The following is a 20,979-nucleotide window of genomic DNA, read 5'->3' on the forward strand; positions in this document are numbered from 1 at the left end:
TTGAAGAAATGATAGAAGGTGACCTCTCAGAAGGTAAGTTTGAGTTCCAGAGAAAGGAAGGAACACACTAGGCAACACTGACCCTACAATTTACCTTAGAAGAGAGACTGAAGAAAGTCAAACCTATGTCTATAGCTACTGTAGGTTTAGAGAAGCTTTCCACACTGTTGACTGGAACACACACTTGTAAATTCTGAAAGTAGCAGGCAGAAACCAGACTGCAATTATAAGATTCAAGGACATGAAAGGGGACAGTGGTTGAAAAGGGCGAGATGGGGTTGTAGCCATCCCCATTGATGTTACATCTGTACATTGGCTCAGCAGTAAAAGAAACCAAGGGCAAATTTGTGAGGGAATTAAAGTTCAAGGAGATAAAACAAAAAAAATTGATGTTTGGCAAAGAAATTGTAATACTGTCAGAGACAACAAAGGTCTTGAAAGAGCGATTGAAGGGAATGAATGGCATCTCCATAAGAGGTTATCAGACGAATGTCAACAAAAGTAAAACAAGAAAAACACACTGTAGTTGAATTAAATCAAGTGACACAGAAGGAATTAGATTAGGAAATGAGACAATAAAAGTTTACATAAAACAAGGAAAGACAACCATTCAACTACAGTGGATCAATATGTGGAGCACAGAAACCCATAGCAGAAAACAGCATTCACAGGGGTGAATATTGTTTTTTGTTGTGTGCTTCTGTGCTCCACACATCAATCTGCTATAGGTGAGTGGTTGCCTTTCGCTTATTTTATATACTGCTTCTGCCATGATTTTCTATTGTTGTTAGACACTAAAAGTTTGCTATCTTGGCAGAAAAAAACTGACAATGATCGTATTAAAGAAAATGTAACATGTAGACTGTCTATAGCACGAAATGCAGTTTTAGAAAGTGGACATTGTTAACATCTAAGGTAAATTTAAGTGTCAGGAGATCTTTTCTGAAGGTATTTGTCTGGAATGTGGTATTGTACACAAGTAAAATGTGGATGATATGCAGTTCAGGCAAGAAGTGAATAGAGGCTTTTGAAATGTTGTGCTACAGAAGATTGCTGAAGATTAGGTGGCTAGATTGAGTAACTAATTAGAAGGTGCAGGATCAAATTGTAGAAAAAATGTGGCACAACTTGACTAAAAGGTGGGATTGATTGATTGATTGATAGGACACACCCTGAGGCATGAAAGAATCATCTGTTCGGTAATGGATGAAAGCATGTATGTGTGGAGGGGAGGGGGGAGGGGAAGGGGAGGAGGGATAGCAAAGTGAGGGGGAGAGAGTGAAAATTGTAGAGAGAGATACAAATGGATGATTAAAGCAAGCAGATTCAAATGAAAATGAATGTAGGTTTCAGTAGTTATTTGGAGATGATGAGGCTGGTGCAGGATAGGGTTGCTCAAAGACTTTCATCAAACCAGCCTTCATACTGAAGACCACTGCCACCAACACCAACTCAACAACAACAGACACTCAGAGTGGAGAAAAAACTCAAAACCCAATTTCAGCATTCAGCAACTATCAGTTATCAATATTAGTAAATTGTTGCCCCCATATTTACAATATTTTTACACAGGAATGTGGAAAAGTGCTAAATTTCATGACATTGTGGGAGAACCATTGATTTCACTTTATGTTGCCAAAAATCACAGATTTTGTGTTATTTTTCACTTTAAAATTGATGCAAAATTTTCTTATGGCTATTACACCTTTTATAGCTCTTCATCAGTAAGTTAAACACACGTGTTACTGGAAAGTAAGTAGTCTTTGATATTAATTCAGTGGTAAACAAACAGCTTCTGTCCTTATTAATATTAAGAGTTTGTGTGATTAGCAACTATGAATAATACAACTAAATTTTATCCCTGTACCATATGTATAGTTGACAAGTGTCTTTCCCTGTATCAATATGTACTATGCAATTATGCATGACCAACCTAGTTCTGAAAGTCAGGATAATTCGGTGTACTTTTGTATGTGTATATTGACAGTACTAATAGTTTCGACTCCACAGGGTAAGTGCTGGACAACTATTCTGTCTCACGGTGATACACAGATTACATATTAAAAATCTACTCACCAAACAATGATAGGAGAAAACACACATAAAAAAGGTTTTACTTATGTAAGCTTTCAGTGTCAGTGTCTCCTTTTCCTGTCCGAAGAGTTGCAGGGGAAGAAAGAGGGATGAAGGAAAAGGACTGGACAGGTTTAGGAAAAGGGGTAGAGTTCAGAAAAGTCTTTCCATCTCATCCCATTCACTAAGTCTCCCCTGGCTCAGAATTCTGTGTGACTTTCCTTAACTCTACTCCTTTCCTAAACGTCTCCAGTCCTTTCCCTTCACTCCTATTCCGTCTCCTTCAACCCTTCTGCCAGAAGAAGGAGTCACTGGCTCCAAAAGGCTGCATAAGTCAAACCTCTTTTTATGTGTGTGTTCTCCTGCTATCACTTGGTGAGTAGATTTTTTTTTATCTATCCAATTAGCCTACATTATGTTGTCTAAAACTGATTATTTTCATTGTTAAAGAATACATGTAGTTGTACTGTAAATGCCACAGTGTACTGGAGCTTGGTGCTTAATTTTCCGTATTGACCTGCAAGATAAAATTAATTATGGTTGATCTTACCATAGCAATGGTGCTGTCATTTCATTATTTTTTGTTACGATAATTAAATGTAGTTTTATCTTTTATCATCTTGTTTTTAATTCATCACATTGTGGTGATGAGACAAGTATATGAAAATGTAATGGATGCAAGCAGGCCCTTCCATGGAAAGTTCAAATCAAATCCAGTATAGAAGGTATTGTAAGTAAGTTTAACATAAAGAGATAAATTTATAGTAAAGAAAAACAAAGTAGCTTGGAGACATTATCATCTATGTAATTTTATGACCATCATTTAAGAAGTTTGTAAAAGGATATGAAAAAATAAACAGATAGGAGAAAATAAAACTGAGGATGCTAAATTTGAGAAAGGTAGTGCTTTCTCTTACACCAGCTGTCTAGATCATGTGACAAAAGTGGCATCCTCTATAAGAAGCTGTAGGTAAAATTCTAACTAATATGCACAGGATAGATTGCTGTGCACCACAAGAGTCACAGACAGACACAACCGTAAATAACATATAGTCTTGTCTTGCATTGTACTGTTTGTTTTTGGATATGCATATTGTGTATTTTCTAGCAATGTACTTTACCATCTGCATTATGCATTTATACTTAACGTTTATTCCAAATGTTGCCAATAACTATTTAACATCAATATATGTTGTAAACATGGCTGTCTTATCATGTGCAGGTGTCTGCAGTAACCTGCTGGCTACTACACCTACTGCTGATGCAAGTCAGGCCACTATGACAAGCATAGTGCTTGTGACAAGCATAGTATGCACTGACATTCAAATGGGGCATCCACAGATACCCAAGGCAACTCCCAAGAGCAGCACTGTCACCAACCACTGCCACCTGGACTGCCACATTCATACAGCATGAAGTCAATGACACCAGATGGAGCCAGCACGGATAGCTTTCCCACAATCAGTTCCCATGTTGCTCCTGCTGTGGCAGAGGATCTGGCTCTCCATCAGGTCACACACATGATACAACATGGGTGGGCCGACTGTCTGCTGGGTGGGGTATCGAACTTGCTTCAGAATTATTACGTATTGCACCATCATCTCTCCCTCTTGGATAGCATTATTCTCTTGTCACTGGAAGGGTTCACTCCCAGCATCATGGTTCCAGTGACTGCAGTGGGAAGTCATCTGCTAATCGTATCAGTCACTGGGGGCCTCTCACACAAAACTCCTGGCATGCTGTCATGTGTTTTGGCTGGGCACTGATTGGGAAGTGGAACACTCTGTCATGGGTTGCCGCAAGTGTTCAGGTCACCAGGCAGCACCACACAATGTTTTTTTGCCATTCCCAGGCCCCTACATAGCATTGGGAAAGAGTCCACGCGATTTCTCTGGTCCCTTTTTAGACACCTTCTGGTTATTAGCAACTGATACTTTTCTTCATTTTCCTTAAGTCATTCATTGTCCATCTCCAACAGCTGTCAAGGCCCTGTCAAAGATTTTCTCTTTAGAAGGCTTGCCTTGCACCCTGATTTTGGACAGTAGTCATCAGTTCATGGTATAGTCTTTCAAGAACTTTTGTACATACAATGGCATTCACCACATCTTGGTGCCTTCCTTCATCCACAGTCAAATGGTGAGCCAGAACGCTTTGTCCAAATATTTAAGACACCGATGCACAAATAAGCTGAAGATTTTCTCAGCTCAGGATGCTCTCACTTTTTTTGGATCATAAATAATGGCATTCGTAGGGACCACGAGTCTCACCAAGCTCCTGCACAGCCATCAGCCACGGATACTGCTCAACCTCCTGCTGCCCCAAAAGGACGTCCCCAGTGGTACCAATTTTGTCAACATTTCTGTCCAGCACGGCTGTCTGGGTCATGGATTTTGGACAACATCCTCACTCAATTCCAGCTGCCATCCAAAGCCAGTGTGCTCATCTTGCCTTCATGCTTTGCACTGCAGATTAACTCAAGGCATGCCACTAGAACCAGTTGTATGGATGCAGGGCCCCCTCCTTGGGTGATGGGCCCAATGCTTTGTTCTTCATTGGCCCTTGCTGCTCTTGGGGTTGGGTAGACCTCATTATGCCCACCTTCCCTGGTAATCGATGCTCCATCAACACCACCAGTGGGTTTGCTTCCCGTGACTAGTGCTCCACCCACTGCTCGGAGCAGTTGCTGCCATCAGCAGGAATGGAAGCCAGTTCCCCTTCATCAGAGCCCCTTCTCTTCATTCAGCAATTGTCACCCTTGGGTGATGCCCCTCATCATGGACTCTGAAGTCCAGATGGTTTCTTCCCCCTGTCATCGGTCCTGTCCACCAGTCACCCAGGAGCCCACAGGAATGCTCTTGTCCCAATCACTTTCATCTAATATGTGATGCCCAGGAGGATCGGGAACTTCTCACACATTTGGCTGCCACCCCTGACACCTCCAAAGACACAACGTATGTCTCTGCAGTAACAGTATTGTGAACAGTGACACATGGCCCTTTCCCCACAAGGAAAGAGGAGTGTAGTAACCTGCCACCTACTACTACACCTACCTTGGACACAAGTCAGGCCACTATGGCAAGCATAGTGCATGCTGACCAGGGGCCACACCATCAGTTACCACTGTCATCTGGATTCCCATGCAAATGCAGCACAAAGCTAGTGATACCAGATGGAGACAACATATTTGTAAGGCTGTACAGGAGTATCCGGCCTCTCAGTTGTTAATAGTTCAGAGATGTGTCACTATCTGCTCTGTATTCTTGTTATTGTCTCTCTGTGACTCTGTTGGCATTGTACTCTTGTTGTTGTCACTCTGTGACCTGATAAATTTGTATTTCTTTTATGGCATTGTGTTTCCTTGTGTCCCTAGTTGGAACAGTGCCTTGTACACAGATGCATATACAATGAAGAGCCAAAGAAACTGGTACACTTGCCTAATATTGTGAAGGGCTCCTACGAGCATGCAGAAGTGCCGCAACAAGACATGACATGGACTTGACTAATGTTTGAAGTAGTCCTGGAGGGAGTTGGCACCATGAATCCTGCAGGGCTATCCATAAATCCGTAAGAGTATAAGGGGCTGGAGATCTCTTCTGAACAGCATACTGCAACGCAGCCCAGATATGCTTAATAATGTTCTTATCTGGGGAGAATGGTGGCTGACGGAAGTGTTTAAACTCAGAACAGTGTTCCTGGAGCCACTCTGTTGTATTGCCCTGCTGGAGTTTCCCAAGTCTGTCGGAATCCACAACGGAGATGAATGGATACAGGTGATCAGACAGGATGCATACATACGTGTCATCCATCAGGGTCATATCTAGGTGTATCAGGGGTCCCATATCACTCCAACTGCACATGCCCCACACCATTTGAGAGCCACCACCAGGTTGAACAGTTCTCTGCTGACATGATGGGTCCATGGATTCATAAGGTTGTCTCCACACCAGTACACATCCATCTGCTTGATACAATTTGAAACAATACTCGTCTGACCAGGCAACATGTTTCCAATCATCAACAGTCTAATTTTAGTGTTGATGGGCCCAGGCAAGGCGTAAATCTTTGTGTTGTGCAGTCACCAAGGATACAAGAGTGGGCCTTTGGCTCCAAAAGCCCATATTGATGATGTTTCATTGAGTGGTTAGCACACTGAAACTTGTTGAAAGTCCAGCAATGAAATCTGCAGCAATTTGCGGAAGGGTTGCACGTCTGGCATGTGGAACAATTCTCCTCAGTTGTCATTGGTCATGTTCTTGCAGGATCTTTTCCCAGCTGCAGCAATGTTGGAGATTTCATGTTTTACCGAATTCCTGATATTCACAGCACACTCATGAATGGGAAAATCCCCCACATCACACTACCTCAGAGACGCTGTGTCCCATCGCTCGTGTGCCAACTATAACACCACATTCAAACTAACTTAAATATTGATAGCCTGCCATTGTAGCAGCAGTACCCAATCTAACAACTGCACCAGACACTTGCTGCATTATATAGGCATTGACAACTGCAGTGCCATAATCTACCTCTTTACATATCTCTGTATTTGAATATGCATGCCTATACCAGTTTCTTTGGCACTTCAGTGTATAATAATGTCAGTTGCATGAAAATGCTTAAAAATGAACAAATTAAAGGAAAATTTCACATAATTTCTTATATGTTTGCAAACTAGAAGAAATCAGATAGTTTCAAAATAAATGAGTGCTTAATGCTGTTATGAGAACTATGATATGGCAGAAATTACAAAATTTCTTCTTCCATGAACTTTTTATTGGAAAGCTATGGGAACTGTTCTTTTCTTATTTCATTATCATTTCTATTTACCTGTTGTAAAGGATAATATCTGGCTGCCAAATTTCATGATCAGCTAAATGTAGCTCATGGAGTCCACCCCATTCTGTTTTATTCCACTTCAGTTTCTCATCTGTCCATATCTGCAACAGTTGTATTACTGTATAATAACTTAAGAATAGTGTTATATTATTGCTGAAAAATTAATGTTTAGTCACAAGTTGACAAGAATGCACCAACAGTTGTTTTCATGGTCATTAGTATGCAGTTATTGAAAGTATGAAGAATATGCCTGCATTAATATTCATAGAACCTTTACACTTAATTATTCTTTCTTTGAATGCATATATATTAAGCTCAAAAAATTTTCTGTTGCTGGCATTAAATTTTGGATTACACAGCTAGTGTTTTAAGAATCTGAGAATTTTATGTGCACAATTTCATACATCAGCATGAAGATAAAATTAACTGGAATTACCACACAGCCTGCAAAAAAATATTTTCTAGGAATAAATGTGATAAAACTTTGAACAGTAGACATTGTGCTTTTTAAAATAACGCAGCCGCTAAACAAAAGGGGTAAACATTTAATGACTGCTAATAATATATCACAGAATTAAAAGCATTCTCACTCTGACCATGAGACTGTAAAAAGTACCATTAGGAGACAGAACAGTGGTATATTGCAATTTAGTATTCCAAGGCTGTGGAAATAAGAATTCCACAGTAACTATCAAATATTTGTAAAAAGACCAATTGTTTAAGTATGCAGTTCAAAAGTACAGTAAAACTGAAAACTACACTGCACTGTGAGCTGCCATTAACATACACAAGAATATGCTTTGCCCATAGGTATGGGCACCTTTGATGACATTATGCAAAGCTTATAAAATTGTTAACTTCCATGCCCCCACCTATTACATAAATGGCAAGGATTTTGGAAAACTAGGAAATCTCTGGAATGAATGAAAAGAAAAACTGGATACATTTACTAAACATCATAAAATTATCCACAAGTGTGGACCTCATTGCCCAGGTGGGATGGAGGCAAGGTTCAAAAGTAGTGTCAGAAAGTACCCAGCTCATAAGAGAACCAACAGGAATGGTGAGCAACTGATCAACCTGTGTAGAAACTACAACTAGGTCTGTAAAGTTGTGGCATACAAACATCTTTGCAGGAAAGCTAAGAAATATACTGTCACAATACTATGTTAGAGGAGTTTTCCACTGGAACATAACCTGCAATATAACAACACAATAAAAAATTGTAGTATCAAAGAGCTTGCTGGTAACTGTTCTTCACGCTACCTAAATAAGAAGATCCAGTGTATTAATTAAAAATCCAGGGAACAAACAGCACCTTCAGAAAGGGCAATAATTGCTACAGACATACCAAAGGGATTGATAGGGGTGTTCTGGAGATGAACAATGAAATGCCTAAAAGGTAAATGAGCAGAAGACAGGACAAACAATCTTGCTTGAGAATATGAAGAAGATACCACAGGAAATGTGTTGCCTGGGGCACTGTTGGTTGTCAATGTGGAACTCACGTGGACTCAAATGAGGATACCACAGGGCATGGCAGGGCACTGGTTGTGTGGGCCCTGACAACATATGATCATAAGTAAGCTCATTTGAGCTGATGCCACTGGCAGTGGCTGGGCAGAAAGGTGTGGCCCCCATGAGAAAATATAAGGCAAAGTACACTGCCCATGAGTCAGTTAAGCAGTTAGAATTCAGGTGAATTCCACAGTTAGCACAGATAGAAGTAGTATACTCACATTCATTCGGTTTGTTCAGACAAGCAGTAAAGATTGTTGTTGTTGTTACCAACCAAGTACCAAAATACCTGAAAACATCTGGTTAGCCAACATCATAAATAGCTAACTGATCAGACCTCCCTCATTATATCTACATCTACATGATGATTCTGCAATTCACTGTCAAGTGCATGGCAGAGGGTTCATTAAACTATCTTCAAGACATTTCTCTGCTGTTCCACTCTCGGACAGTGTATGGGGAAAACAAGCACTTAAATCTTTCTGTGTGAGCTCTAATTGCTTTTGCCTTTTTATGATGATCATTCCTCCCTATGTACGTGGACACCAACAAAATATTTTCACACTCTGAGGTGAAAGTTAATGATTGAAATTTCATGAGATTTGGCCACAACGAAAAACACCTTTCTTTAAATGACTACCACCCCAACTCACATATCATATTCGCGATGATCTCTCCCCTGTTTTGTGACAGTATGAAACAAGCTGCCATTCAGTGAAGTTTTTTGATGTCCTCCATTGATCCTGTCTTATGTGGGTACCACACTGCACAGCAATACTCGAGAAGAGGACATACAAGCATAGTATAGGCAGTCTCTTTCGTAGATCTGTTGCATTTTCTCAGTATTCAGCCAATAAATCACAGTCTTTGGCTTGCTTTACCAACAACACTATCTATGTGATTATTTCAAATTCCATTATTTGTAATTGTAGTCCCTAGTTAAATTTATAGTCTTTAGATTTGTGTGATTTATTGTGTAATCAAAATTTAGCAGATTCCTTTTGGTACTCTTATGGATGACTTCACACTTTTAATTAGTTAGAGTCAATTGCCACTTTTCACACCATGCAGATGTCTTGTCTAGCTTGTTTTGGAATTTATATTGATCATCTGATAATTTATATGATGGTACATGAAGGCATCATCTAAAAACAATATAAGAGTGCTGCTGAGATTGTCTCTTAAATTGTTTATGTAGATTAGGAACACTTCCTTGGGGAATGCTAGATATTACTTCTCTTTTACTCAGTGAGTTCTGCCAATTACTATGAACTTTGACCATTCTGACTAGAAATCACAAATCCAGTCACACAACTGAGACAGTACACCATGGGCACACAATTTGGTTAGAAGTTGCTTGTGAGCTATGGAGTCAAAAGCCTTCTGGAAATCCAAAAATATGAAATCAACTTGACATCCCCTGTCAATAGCACTCATTACTTTGTGAGAATAAAGAACTAGCAATGTTTCACAAGAATAATATTTTCTGAATCTGTTTTGGGTGTTTATCAATAGATTGCTTTCTTTAAGAGAACTCATAGTGTTAATACAGCATATGTTTCAAAACCCTATTGCATATCAATGTTAGAGATACAGGTCTATAATTCAGCGGATTACTCCTATTTCCTTTCATGGATATGGGTGTAGCTTGTGCAACCTTCCAGTCTTTAGGTATGGACCTTTCGATGAGCAATTGGTTGTATATGATTGCTAAATATGGTTTATTGCATGAACATACTCCGAGAGGAACCTGACTGGTCTAAAATCAGGACCTGAGACCTTGCCTTAAGTGATTTAAGCTGCTTTGCTACACCGAGTATATGTATTTCTAAGTTACTCAAGTTGGCAGTTGTTCTTGGTTCTGGGAATTTGCTTCATTTATTTTGGTGAAGATGCCTAGGCTGCTTGCTGGATGTGACATATGCTTTATTTTATGGTACCAGGTGTGTGGCATTGGTCACAGATTAGCAAGGGTTGTCTGCTGTTTGAAGAAACAATAACTATATGCTACAAATTATTGAGATAGGTCACCCTTCTTTGAAACATCAAATCTATTCAACCCAGCATCAAACAAAAAGATGGCATGGTTTAGAGAATCTTTGCATCAACAAATATGCAGGTCAATGGCAGAGCCAGGAGGGCAAGAGAGCCTAGAGAGCAAGATAGATGGATGGTAGGGCAGCACCTGGAGAGAATAGAAGATGAGGCCAGAGTGAGCAGGTGGAGATGGGCAGTGCCTGAGGGTCAAGGCAATCATCTCAAAAGCTGGCTGGGGGTGGAGCAGCAGCAGTGGTGGATGGCAGTGCAAGAACACAGATGATGTGCAGAGGCAGCAACCAGCAGCAGCACGAGGACACAGGGAAGCTCTGTAAATGATGACACAAGGCAGCAACAGCAGTAGCAGTAAGATTTCAGGTGATGAGTGGAACACCTTAGCTGCCACACCACAAGATGGGGATAGTGTTTCATGCAATGGCACTGGAGCACAAGAGACACCCAGTAGGCAGTTTGTTAGTTTGTCGGAAGCACTCAAATTAATACTGAAATCATTTGATGACACTAAGAATACTCTGAATGAGTCCCTTGACAACTAAAATATTGCATTTGAACTTATAAATCCAGAGCAGCATGACATTCTGCTAAAATAGTTGGCTCAGCACATGGAACATGCTAGTAAGAGATTCAAGTTGCTCTTCGTGAGATGTACACGCCATTGTTGTAGAAAACTATGCCAGCAAAAGAACACTTGATTACTAGGCATGCAAGAGTTCCCAAGAACATGGGAAAGCAAAGCATAGTGAGGCTTGCAGTTGGATGCAATGTAGCACTTCTTTACAGAAGCTTTAGAGATATCATGTGAAAGTCAGAGTTAGAAGGTAGGCTGACACTCATCTGGAAGTTAAGCAGAGTGTCGTTCATCCAAGGGGTTTTCAACAATAGGATTAAGACCATAGTGCAAGCACACGGTGAACAAAAAGCGTTAGCAGAGGCTATAGAAGTCACTGTGATGGAAGAAAGGGCACTATAGTCTTAGCCAGAAACAAAATAAGCACCCGAAGTGACAGTGTGGCATCAAGAAACAAAAAGAAAGTAATGTAATATTTTGCATGTGGTAAATCAGTGCACATTGCAAGAGACCTTCATGCTGATAAAAGAGTAAGAATGGTAGGGCAGGTTGTACCAGGAAATGGAGGAGAGAATACAAAAGTGCCAGTGAAGATGGACAACATTGGTCTCACCAAGTTCCTTGGAAATTGCAGGGAAACAGAAGGAATATGTGCAGTAAGACGTTCACAGCATAACTTACCCAGGCACAGTGACCCATGCCCCCGGTTTAAGTCTTTAACATGTTTTACATGCAGACAAACTGGTCACTACACAAGAGACTGTACAGAGTGTGAATGGCAAGCTCAGAGGAAAAATGAAAGGCAGAGAAACCGAGTAAGGGTGTAAGAAAGCAGTTGCCTTATACCTTGCCTGGAAGGATATTAACAGTCAGAAATGAAATTTCAGAGAACTAGAGTGCCAGGAAGGCATGGAGAATGGCATGAGATTTCTCATGGATAGGAGAGGGGGACGGGGGGCGGTGCAAATAAGCCTGGGTTGAAGAAGCAGCTTAAAGGATGTTGGGAGGTATAAACCATTGAAGGAATTAGGATTCAGGAAATTGTTAATATGGTTGCAAAGACTTTCAGATTGCAGATGAGAAGCAGAATGTAAGTGAGGCATTGCCTCCACATAATCAGGAAAGATGTAGATCTTCCATTTGATTGGCTGTTGGGTAGAGACTTATTTAAGGAAAATGGTTTCATAATTAATTATACCACCAGGGCCTGTGCATCCATTGGGAAGGGATCAAAACAAAGATGGAGAAAGAGTGAGAGCTCCACACAGTGCTCATAAGAGAAAGATAAGACTCTTTCAAAACAGGATGAGATGCAGAGAGATAGGCACATAGATTAATAAAATTGGAGCAAGATAGTGAGCTCTGCACAGTGCATGCATAGAAAAGAGAAGGCTCTTTTGTAACAGGATTAGTTGTGGAGCAAAGGTATGTACAATGGTGAAGATCAGTAGTGACAGGAGCCAAACTGTCAACCTGTAGCAGGAAAAGGAAACTGGGATTGCCAGAAAGAAATTAAAGGTACACAAGCTATTTGAAAGAAAGCTAAAAATAGGCTCTTGAGAGGAACAGGTATTCACGTTAAAAACTGAGGCAAACAGAATAAGAGAGACTATCATTTCAAAATAGGAGATCACCAAGGTCATTTATTTACCTGAGGCATTGGGAAAAGTGGACTCAGGAGAATGCGTAATGAGTGTGCTGAACACTACAGGTGAGAGTGTGTCATTAGAATTCCCACTGCTGATAGTGGAAACAGTACCAGAGTGGGACTTGTTCAGAGTAAGTCACTTTAATAAAGATAAACCACAGTTGGAAGCTCAAATAAGTATGTTAAAAGAGAATATCTGTGTGAGTCGTATGGATGTGGAAGAAAAAGTTATTGAGCTATGCAACATGTATAGCAATGTTTTTCATCTGCCAGGAGACAAGTTATATACAGATAGCATCAGGTGCAAAATCAAACTACTACTGGAGGTTGAAGGTAGAGTGATTTGTTCATGACCCTACAGGATACTGCAAGCACAAAAAGAGATGCTGCAGCAAGAGATTTAAAAAATGTTAGAACATGACATCATAGTACCAAGCATAAGTGGTTGAAAGATTCTGTTGATAATGCTTCCAAAAATGATGAATGCCAATGGAAAGTCAAAATGGGATGTAGTCGCTGACTACATGCAACTGAATGAAATCTCCCTAAATTCAGTTTATCCATTGCCGAGGATAGGTGAAATTCTTGGTGGTCTAGGAAAGGCAAAATACTTTTTGATCTTTGACTTAGCAAAAGGCTATTAGTAGGTCTTGTTAGATGAAGAGGGTTGGTAAAAGACAGCTTCCATTATGGCATACGAGCATTATAAATACAAACAAATGTCCTTGGGCCTTAAAAGAGCTCCAAGTACATTTGAGAAATTGATGAATTATATTTTGACAGGGGTACAAAGTGACAAATTATTTATCTCCTAGGATGACATGGTGATTTTTGGCCCTTCCTTAAAGGAACATAATATGAAGCTAATACAGGGTGTACATAAAGTCCAGGAAAACTTTCAATTATTTAATGCACAAGAACTAAACAATGTACACATGTCATACATATTGCATTTTTAAGAGAAACTCTGAAGTTTTTTTTCCAAACATCGATATGCGAACCATGAGTGACCCGGCAGACGTCAATATGGTAATCAAATTCTTGCCATACGCGTCCCAGCATGGCATCGTCGAGTGTGGCAGTCACTTCCCGTATTCTCTCCCAGAGGTCTGCTATGTCACATGGTAGAGGCAGTACATCCACCAGATCTTTAATGTGTTCCCACAGAAAAAAGTCACATGGAGTGAGATCTGGTGCTTGGGGAGGCCACTTCATGAAACAGCTGTCCCCTTCTGTAGCACGGCCGATCCTTCGATGCGGCAGCTCCATATTCAGGTACCCACGAACTTCATGATGAAAATGGGGTGGAGCCCCATCCTGCTGAAAGATGAACAGAGAGTCCAATTGCATTTGAGGCATCAGCCATTGCTGCAACATGTCCCAGTAGGAATATCCAGTGACAGTGCTCTTGGCAAAGAAGAATGGCCCATACAGTTTTCAACATGACAAAGCACAAAAAACGTTTAGCTTTGGGGAATCCTGCTCAAATTCAATGCATTCATGTGGATGCTTTGTACCCCAGATTCGACAAGTCCATTGAGCAGCTGTAGCACACTTGTTTTTGCTGAACTCCAACACACAGAAAGCTTACTCTGCACCTGAACTCACCATGTTTGCGACTAGTGCAGACTATCAGCAAATTACCAAACTACAATGTGGGAGTATACATGAAAAAAAAGCTTTCAGGGTTTCCCTTCAAAATGACATATCCATGATATATGTACAATGTTTGGTTCTTGTGCAATAAATAATTGAAAGTGTTGCTGGACTTTATGTACACCCTGTAGAATTGTTTGATAGGCTTAGACTCCACATTCTAAAGCTACAAGTGGAAAAATCTGAATTTTTTCAAAAAGAAGTGAGCCAATTGAGTCATATCCTGTCAGTCAAGGGATTGAGGCCAGACACCGCAGAAGGTCAAAGTGATAAAAGAGTATCAACAGCCTAAAGCAAGAAAGCAACTGTAGAGTTATCTATGTATTGTCATATATTATAGGCATTTTATAAGTAACTTCAGTACAATTGTAAAGCGTTGCTTGAATTATTAAAGAAATAAGTTCCCTTACACCTTTGTTGTAGAACAAGAAAATGCTTTTCAGCATTTGAAAGAGAATCTGATCAGTCCACTGATACTGCAGTACCCAGACACTGAAAAAGGACTTCAAAACCACCAAGAGATGTTAGCCAGATTTCTGCTGCGGTCATCTTAAGTCAGGGAAAGATCAGAAGTGACCTACTTGTTGCGTATGTCTTGAGGGCACTGAATAAAGCAGAAAGGGGTACAGTACTACTGAGAGGGATATGTTAGCCAGATACTTTAGGCCATATGTATTTGACAGAAAGTTTCTGATATGTACTGACCATAAACCCCTCACATGGGTAGGTGGCATATCAGACCCATCATCCAGATTAATGATGTTTAGATTAAAGCTGGAGTGATATGATTACCAGATAACACATAAAAGCAGCAAACAAAATCAAGTTGCTGATGAAGTCTCATGAGTGAGAGAGGTCAGTGTGGCTGGCACTTGACTGGAAAGTAGCAGTAGCCTAGGTCGTGAGGTGGCAGAAGAGGAAGCCAAAGCATAAGTGAGGGACTCACAGGCAGGTGAAGACAGCAAGATGGTTGACATAGAAGAGCAGACGGAAGATACATCCTCCAAGGACACAGACCACAAAGCGGCTAAGCCAAGACAGTGGAAGAAATAAGTGGGGGGAAAAAAAGCTGAAATGCTACAACACAATCATGATTCTCCAATAGGAGGACACCAAGGTATAGGAAGAATTAATGAATGAACAAAAAAGTACTGACTATGGAGCAGTATTAAAAGGATATAGAAGATTGTATCCAGAAATGTGAAAGCTGCCAAAAGAACAAACTCACTAGGATACACACAAAGATGCCTCTAGAGATCATTGAGATTCCCAAACTCATATTCGAGAAGTGTCGTATTGATTTGGTAGGTACAGAATACCATCAGTAATTCTGAGTGAGATAGGAAGCAATTGTATAAGTGAAATCATGAAAAGAGTGTGCAAATTGTTGCATATTGAGGAAATACAGTGTACCAGCTATCATCCTCAAATAAACAGAGCATGAGAAAGGTTAAATCCATGTCAACAGAAATGCTTCAGCATTACGTAAATAGATTGCAAACAGACTGGGACAGGTAGCTTCTGTATGTTGATTTTGTGTACAATACAACACCACACAGCACAACAGGATATATTCTGTACAAATTATTCTATTTATAACAGTGAAAACAATCAATTATTGACAAAGTTATTTAATTGAATAGATAAAAAATCTACTCAGCAAGCAGCGGCATAACACGCACATAAAAGACTGTTGTAACTGGCACGTTTTTGGAGCCAGGGGCTCCTTCTTAGGCAGAAGGGTTGAAGGGGAAGGAAGAAGGGTGAAGGAAAAGGACTTGAGAGGTCTAGGAAAAGGGGTAGATTTTGGGAAAGTCACCCAAACTGCAGGTCAGTGAAGACTTACCGCACAGGACAAGAATCAGTCTTTCCTTCTGAGAATGTCTTTCCTTCTCATCCCGTACAGTAAGTCTCCCATGACTTGCAGTTCTGGGTGACTTTCCCAAAATGTACCCCTTTTTCTAGACCTGTCAAGTCCTTTTCCTTCCCCTTCAACCCTTCTGCCTGAAGAAGGAGCTACTGGCTCCGAAAGCTTACCAGTCACATCACTCTTTTTGTGTGTGTTCTCCTGCTGCCTGGTGAGTATATTTTTTACGTATCCAATTAAAGAGAATTGTTCTTTTTAGTGTATACAACATTCCAGCGATACTATAGAAGGATCTGGTGAGGCTTATTGTAATTTTAATGATTATATGGGAGAACTGAAAGAGTGGATGCAAGAGATGCACCAATGTGTGAGAGAACAGAATACACAATGAAAGATAAAGAACAAGAAGCATTATGATAAAATACAGAATCCAAAGTAATTCTGTTTTGATGATATGGTTCTATTGTTTGCTGAGAGCATACAATGAGGTAGATCGTGTAAATTAGGTACCCAATGCTGAGGTCTGTACATGGTAATAAGAACGAAGGGACCCAGTTTTCTCACTAAATAGAAATAAATATCTTACAGTTCTTGCATACAGACTGAAGAAACTTTTCTAATTCCAGATGTCAGCATTGTACTACATCACTGGCATTACTCTCCTGTAGTTGAAGTTGAGCACACTTGCAAACAATCATACACACAGGTCACAAAATGTCAGTCATCACCCAGACTGTATTATGACAAGATGGGAAAAGCAAAAATTTATAGTGTAGCTTGGTGAACTGTGAATTATTTCAGTTTGCTAGAGCTATGGTCACAACATATAAGGGAGATGAGGAGAATTTGAATACAAGTTTTGTCCCAACATTTAAAGGTGACAAGGGTGTTGTAATTTTTGAGTTTGCATACATTCCCAGTGTAGTTACCTCATACAAAGTCACTTTCAGACCTCTCTGAGGTTTTGGCAATAAAATTTAATTATACAGTTATACTGATTTTGCACTCTTTCATTTCAGTATGGTGATGCAAACCTTGGATGTGATAGCACAGTACTGCTTTACTTACAGATAATTCAACAACAAGAAAAGGAACTTGTTTGAAAATGGTATACTACCCAGACATTGCCCTCCTCCTCATGAGGGTAACCCCCCCCCCCCCCCCCCCACCATTTTCAGATTTCAGCGAGGAATTGGAGCCACAGCCAGCCTAATCACATGATTAGAACAGCATTTTGTAGCCTCCAACATTCAAGGTAACACATGAAATCAAGCTTTTCTAATTGCTTATTCTGGAGCTAAAGTATTTTGACTTATTCAGCTATTTAATCCAGGTCTGGACCCAAGTAAACTAATATACACTCTGTTGAAGAACCAGCTAAATCTCTACTATGCTTTGCTTAATGTTTTCAGTACTACTGTGCACAATAAACAACCCATGACACCATCCGCAATGTTACAGGACTCTCTGCCAGTCCTTCAGACCTGTAAACAAACTCAAAGCCTGAAACAATTGTGCCACAAGGCCAGTATCTGCTCCTAACCTTTGGGCACAATCAACCTAAAGGTTCCCAATAACATATGGTCAGGCACGTCATGTCTAGAACATTACTTTTCCATTTTGGCAACATTTCAGGGAACCAATTACTTACAAGAAGTTTTACCTGAGAATTGTAACAATTCATTTTCTACAGCAGTTAACAATTTGCCTGCAGTATCACTTGGGATAGTCAATGAATGCATGCCTGATGCACACACAAACTCCATGGAATCCTCAAATCTGTTGACTGCCAACATTATTCCACTCTCTGAATAATCAGCTGACCATCTGTCACATATCAGTGAGCGTTTTCCCCAAAGGTTTACGACTGTAAGAATAACACTCTTGGTAATTCCATCACTCCTGTCTGTGAGCAGTGTTCTGCCCACATTCCCATTCAAGGTATCACAATCACAATCATCGCTCTTCAGTAATTATGATGGACATCTGAGTCTGACATTTTCAAAAGTGTCTCTTGCCATCACAGATACATGTCTCATGACTTGCAATGTTTTCAGGGAGTAGAATTGGCACAACACAGAACCCATCCAATGGCCCATGCCTTGGAACACACCTACACTGTCAACCTCTCAAGACTCTTCAGGTTTGTATCAACGTGGTTGACCACAAGAACCCATTGCTTCACACAGGTTTACTAATATTGCTTGCATGGATACACTACAAAGGCCACTGGCAGAACTTCCCAGTTCTTTGATTATTCGCTCTTAGAAATTCAAACACAAATACTGGCTCACACCAGGAAGCACCTCCATCCACAGCATCTGGGACAAGGTTCAATCTTCAATGAGACAGATTTTGTGGCTGTTCTTTCTTCAGATTCACTCTGAATGGTTCCCACCTGGACCAACCACAGCATTCATGTCCTCATCCAGGATGGCTTCAGCATCACTAAAGGGCTCTTGATGACCTCGGCTACAGGGACTTGGAGACAGCCATCAAAGGCACCCACACTCATGGGTGTCAACTACAGTGACCCAAGGTGCCTCATGCATGGGGACACCACTGTCGACGCCAGTCTCTACACCATTGCCATGGCTTCGCCATCTCTCCCACTGGAGGTAGTGAGGTGCTGTGTCCCCATGCTTCTCCTAGGATGGCTATTACATAGCAATAAAAACAAGGTGGACCAGTTTATCTACCAGAAGGTTTCCACTGTCAACATCACAACACTGGCTGGCATACAGCACTTGTAAAAAAGTATAGTGGTCATTGTACATATGTCAACATGGTAAACGTTTTACAGGCTAGCCTGCAGATAGCTCCACAGAAACTCATGGTGCTGGCACTGCCACATGCAGTGCCTACATTGCCACTAGCGGTGCTACAGTTTTGGAACTGTTTTACCTCTGTTGACCACATGTCCACTAGGGGGTGGAGTAGGTAATCATCAGTCTGGCTTTTACTCAAGCAGATGCCATTTGCTAGCAAGCCAGTTCCATTTGCACAGCCTTACCTGCATCTACTCTATGCAGTCATTGAGCAGACAAGCCATTGCTGTATGCAGCTCCACTCAACACTGACCACTGCCTCCAGGGACTCACCATTCACTTCCAGTAACTCTCCTGTCTCTGGTTAGACTTTGTCTCAGAATGAACATTCCAGTATTAAATGAAATTGATTAACTCTCATCTTGAATCAGCCATTCAGTGATATCAGACCAGTCTTCTGATACTAGGACTTAAAGCGAACTTTGCTCATTTAGTTGTTGGAACTTTGAACAGTTCACTAACTAAAAAGTTCTTGAACCAAGTAGTTTCGGCTCCTGTCCAAATTAACTGTGTTATTGCATTATTTTTATTAGACTTCAAGAAAAGTGCTATTGTCTTTTGCTACCAGGCAAATTCAATTAAAACCTTTTACTCCCTACAGTCACAACAGTGACTCTCATCAACATTTCACTGAATTTCAATGCAGCCACCCAGATAGAAGGCTGAGAAGATTTCTTGCAGTGTACCCCAGGAAAGTCTACATACAATGATAATATTGATTCATCTGCAAACTCACATTTGTAAGATTAATTTTTTCACCAATAAAGTGTGAAATATCAATGTAATTTTACATGAGAACCTACTTAACTAAACCCAGTAATTTTTTCATTTAGTTTTTTAAGTAAAAATCTATAATTTATTCTTCGGCCTCATGAACATCACTTCTATAGGAACTATGAATATAAACACACTAATACCAGGTGACACCGGAACATATAAGTCATAATTGTTTTCACGAGGCCATGAATGGCAACTGATGAGACTCATCAGAATCAGGTTGATGAACTCATCAGAGAAAATTGCCAGATAAAACACACAGCCCTCAAATTAGTGGGGCATATCATGAGAGCATGTAAAGATAGCATTGTAGAACTGTGATACAGAAAACTGTGTTCTCAGTGCATGCCTTGAATTCTCACTTTGTGCGTGAATGTGATAGGTTGCTTGACAACATTGTGACAGGTGATGAAGGATGGGTTCCCCATTTTGAACCTGAAAACAAGACAGCATAAACGGAGTTTCACCAGAAAGGACCACTAACACCAAAAAAGTTCAAGATAACGTTTTGAGCAGGCAAAGTGAAGCTCACAGTGTTCTGGAATGTCCAGGGTGTTGTGCATTTGGAATTTGTGCCTCAAGGCACCGCCATAAACTCTGCAACGTACTGAAAGACTCCCAAAAAACTGGCTGAAAGACTCCTGAAAAACTGGCAGTTTGAATCAAGAGTTCATACACATATAGAGCACCCTCTCCTGTAGCATGGCAATGCCAGATCACAAACGAGTGCTGCAGCATCTGTAACAATCTTGAGTTCACTGTCATGGATCATCCTCCTTACAGTTCTGACTTGGCCCCAGCCAATTTTCATCTGTTTCTTACACTATCACCTTTGAGAACTTAACTTTGATAGTGATGGAGTGGTGCAAGCAGAGCTGAGGTTGTGGCTTCATCAACGAAGTCCAATATTCCATAGTGACAGTAAAACATACTAGTCTCTCATTAGGAGAAATGTGTTCATTGCAAGGTGGCTGTGTCGAGAAATAAATATGCAGACAAGAAGTATAATGATGCAGAATGTTAAAAATAGTTAGTTTTATTTAAAAAGCTTTAAGAATTTTCACAAAAGAAATTCAGAGACATTACTGCTCAGAATGCCCTCATATATTCTATCCTTCAGTAAAATTAGAAGAAGGCTTAAAGCATAAAA

At 40.4% G+C, this 20,979-nt stretch overlaps 1 protein-coding gene across 1 annotated transcript in view; it reads right to left on the minus strand.

Annotated features, from left to right (window-relative positions):
* The window catches only part of LOC126416260 (acetylcholine receptor subunit alpha-like 2), a 175,101-nt gene that overhangs the window by 54,730 nt on the left and 99,392 nt on the right, over nucleotides 1–20,979 (minus strand). Inside the window, exon 4 of the mRNA XM_050083890.1 lies at nucleotides 6,901–7,010. Coding sequence (XP_049939847.1) covers nucleotides 6,901–7,010 — 110 coding nt within the window. The remainder of the gene's footprint in view (nucleotides 1–6,900; nucleotides 7,011–20,979) is intronic.

Source organism: Schistocerca serialis, chromosome 8, assembly GCF_023864345.2.
Source record: "Schistocerca serialis cubense isolate TAMUIC-IGC-003099 chromosome 8, iqSchSeri2.2, whole genome shotgun sequence".
NCBI classification, from domain to species: domain Eukaryota; kingdom Metazoa; phylum Arthropoda; class Insecta; order Orthoptera; family Acrididae; genus Schistocerca; species Schistocerca serialis.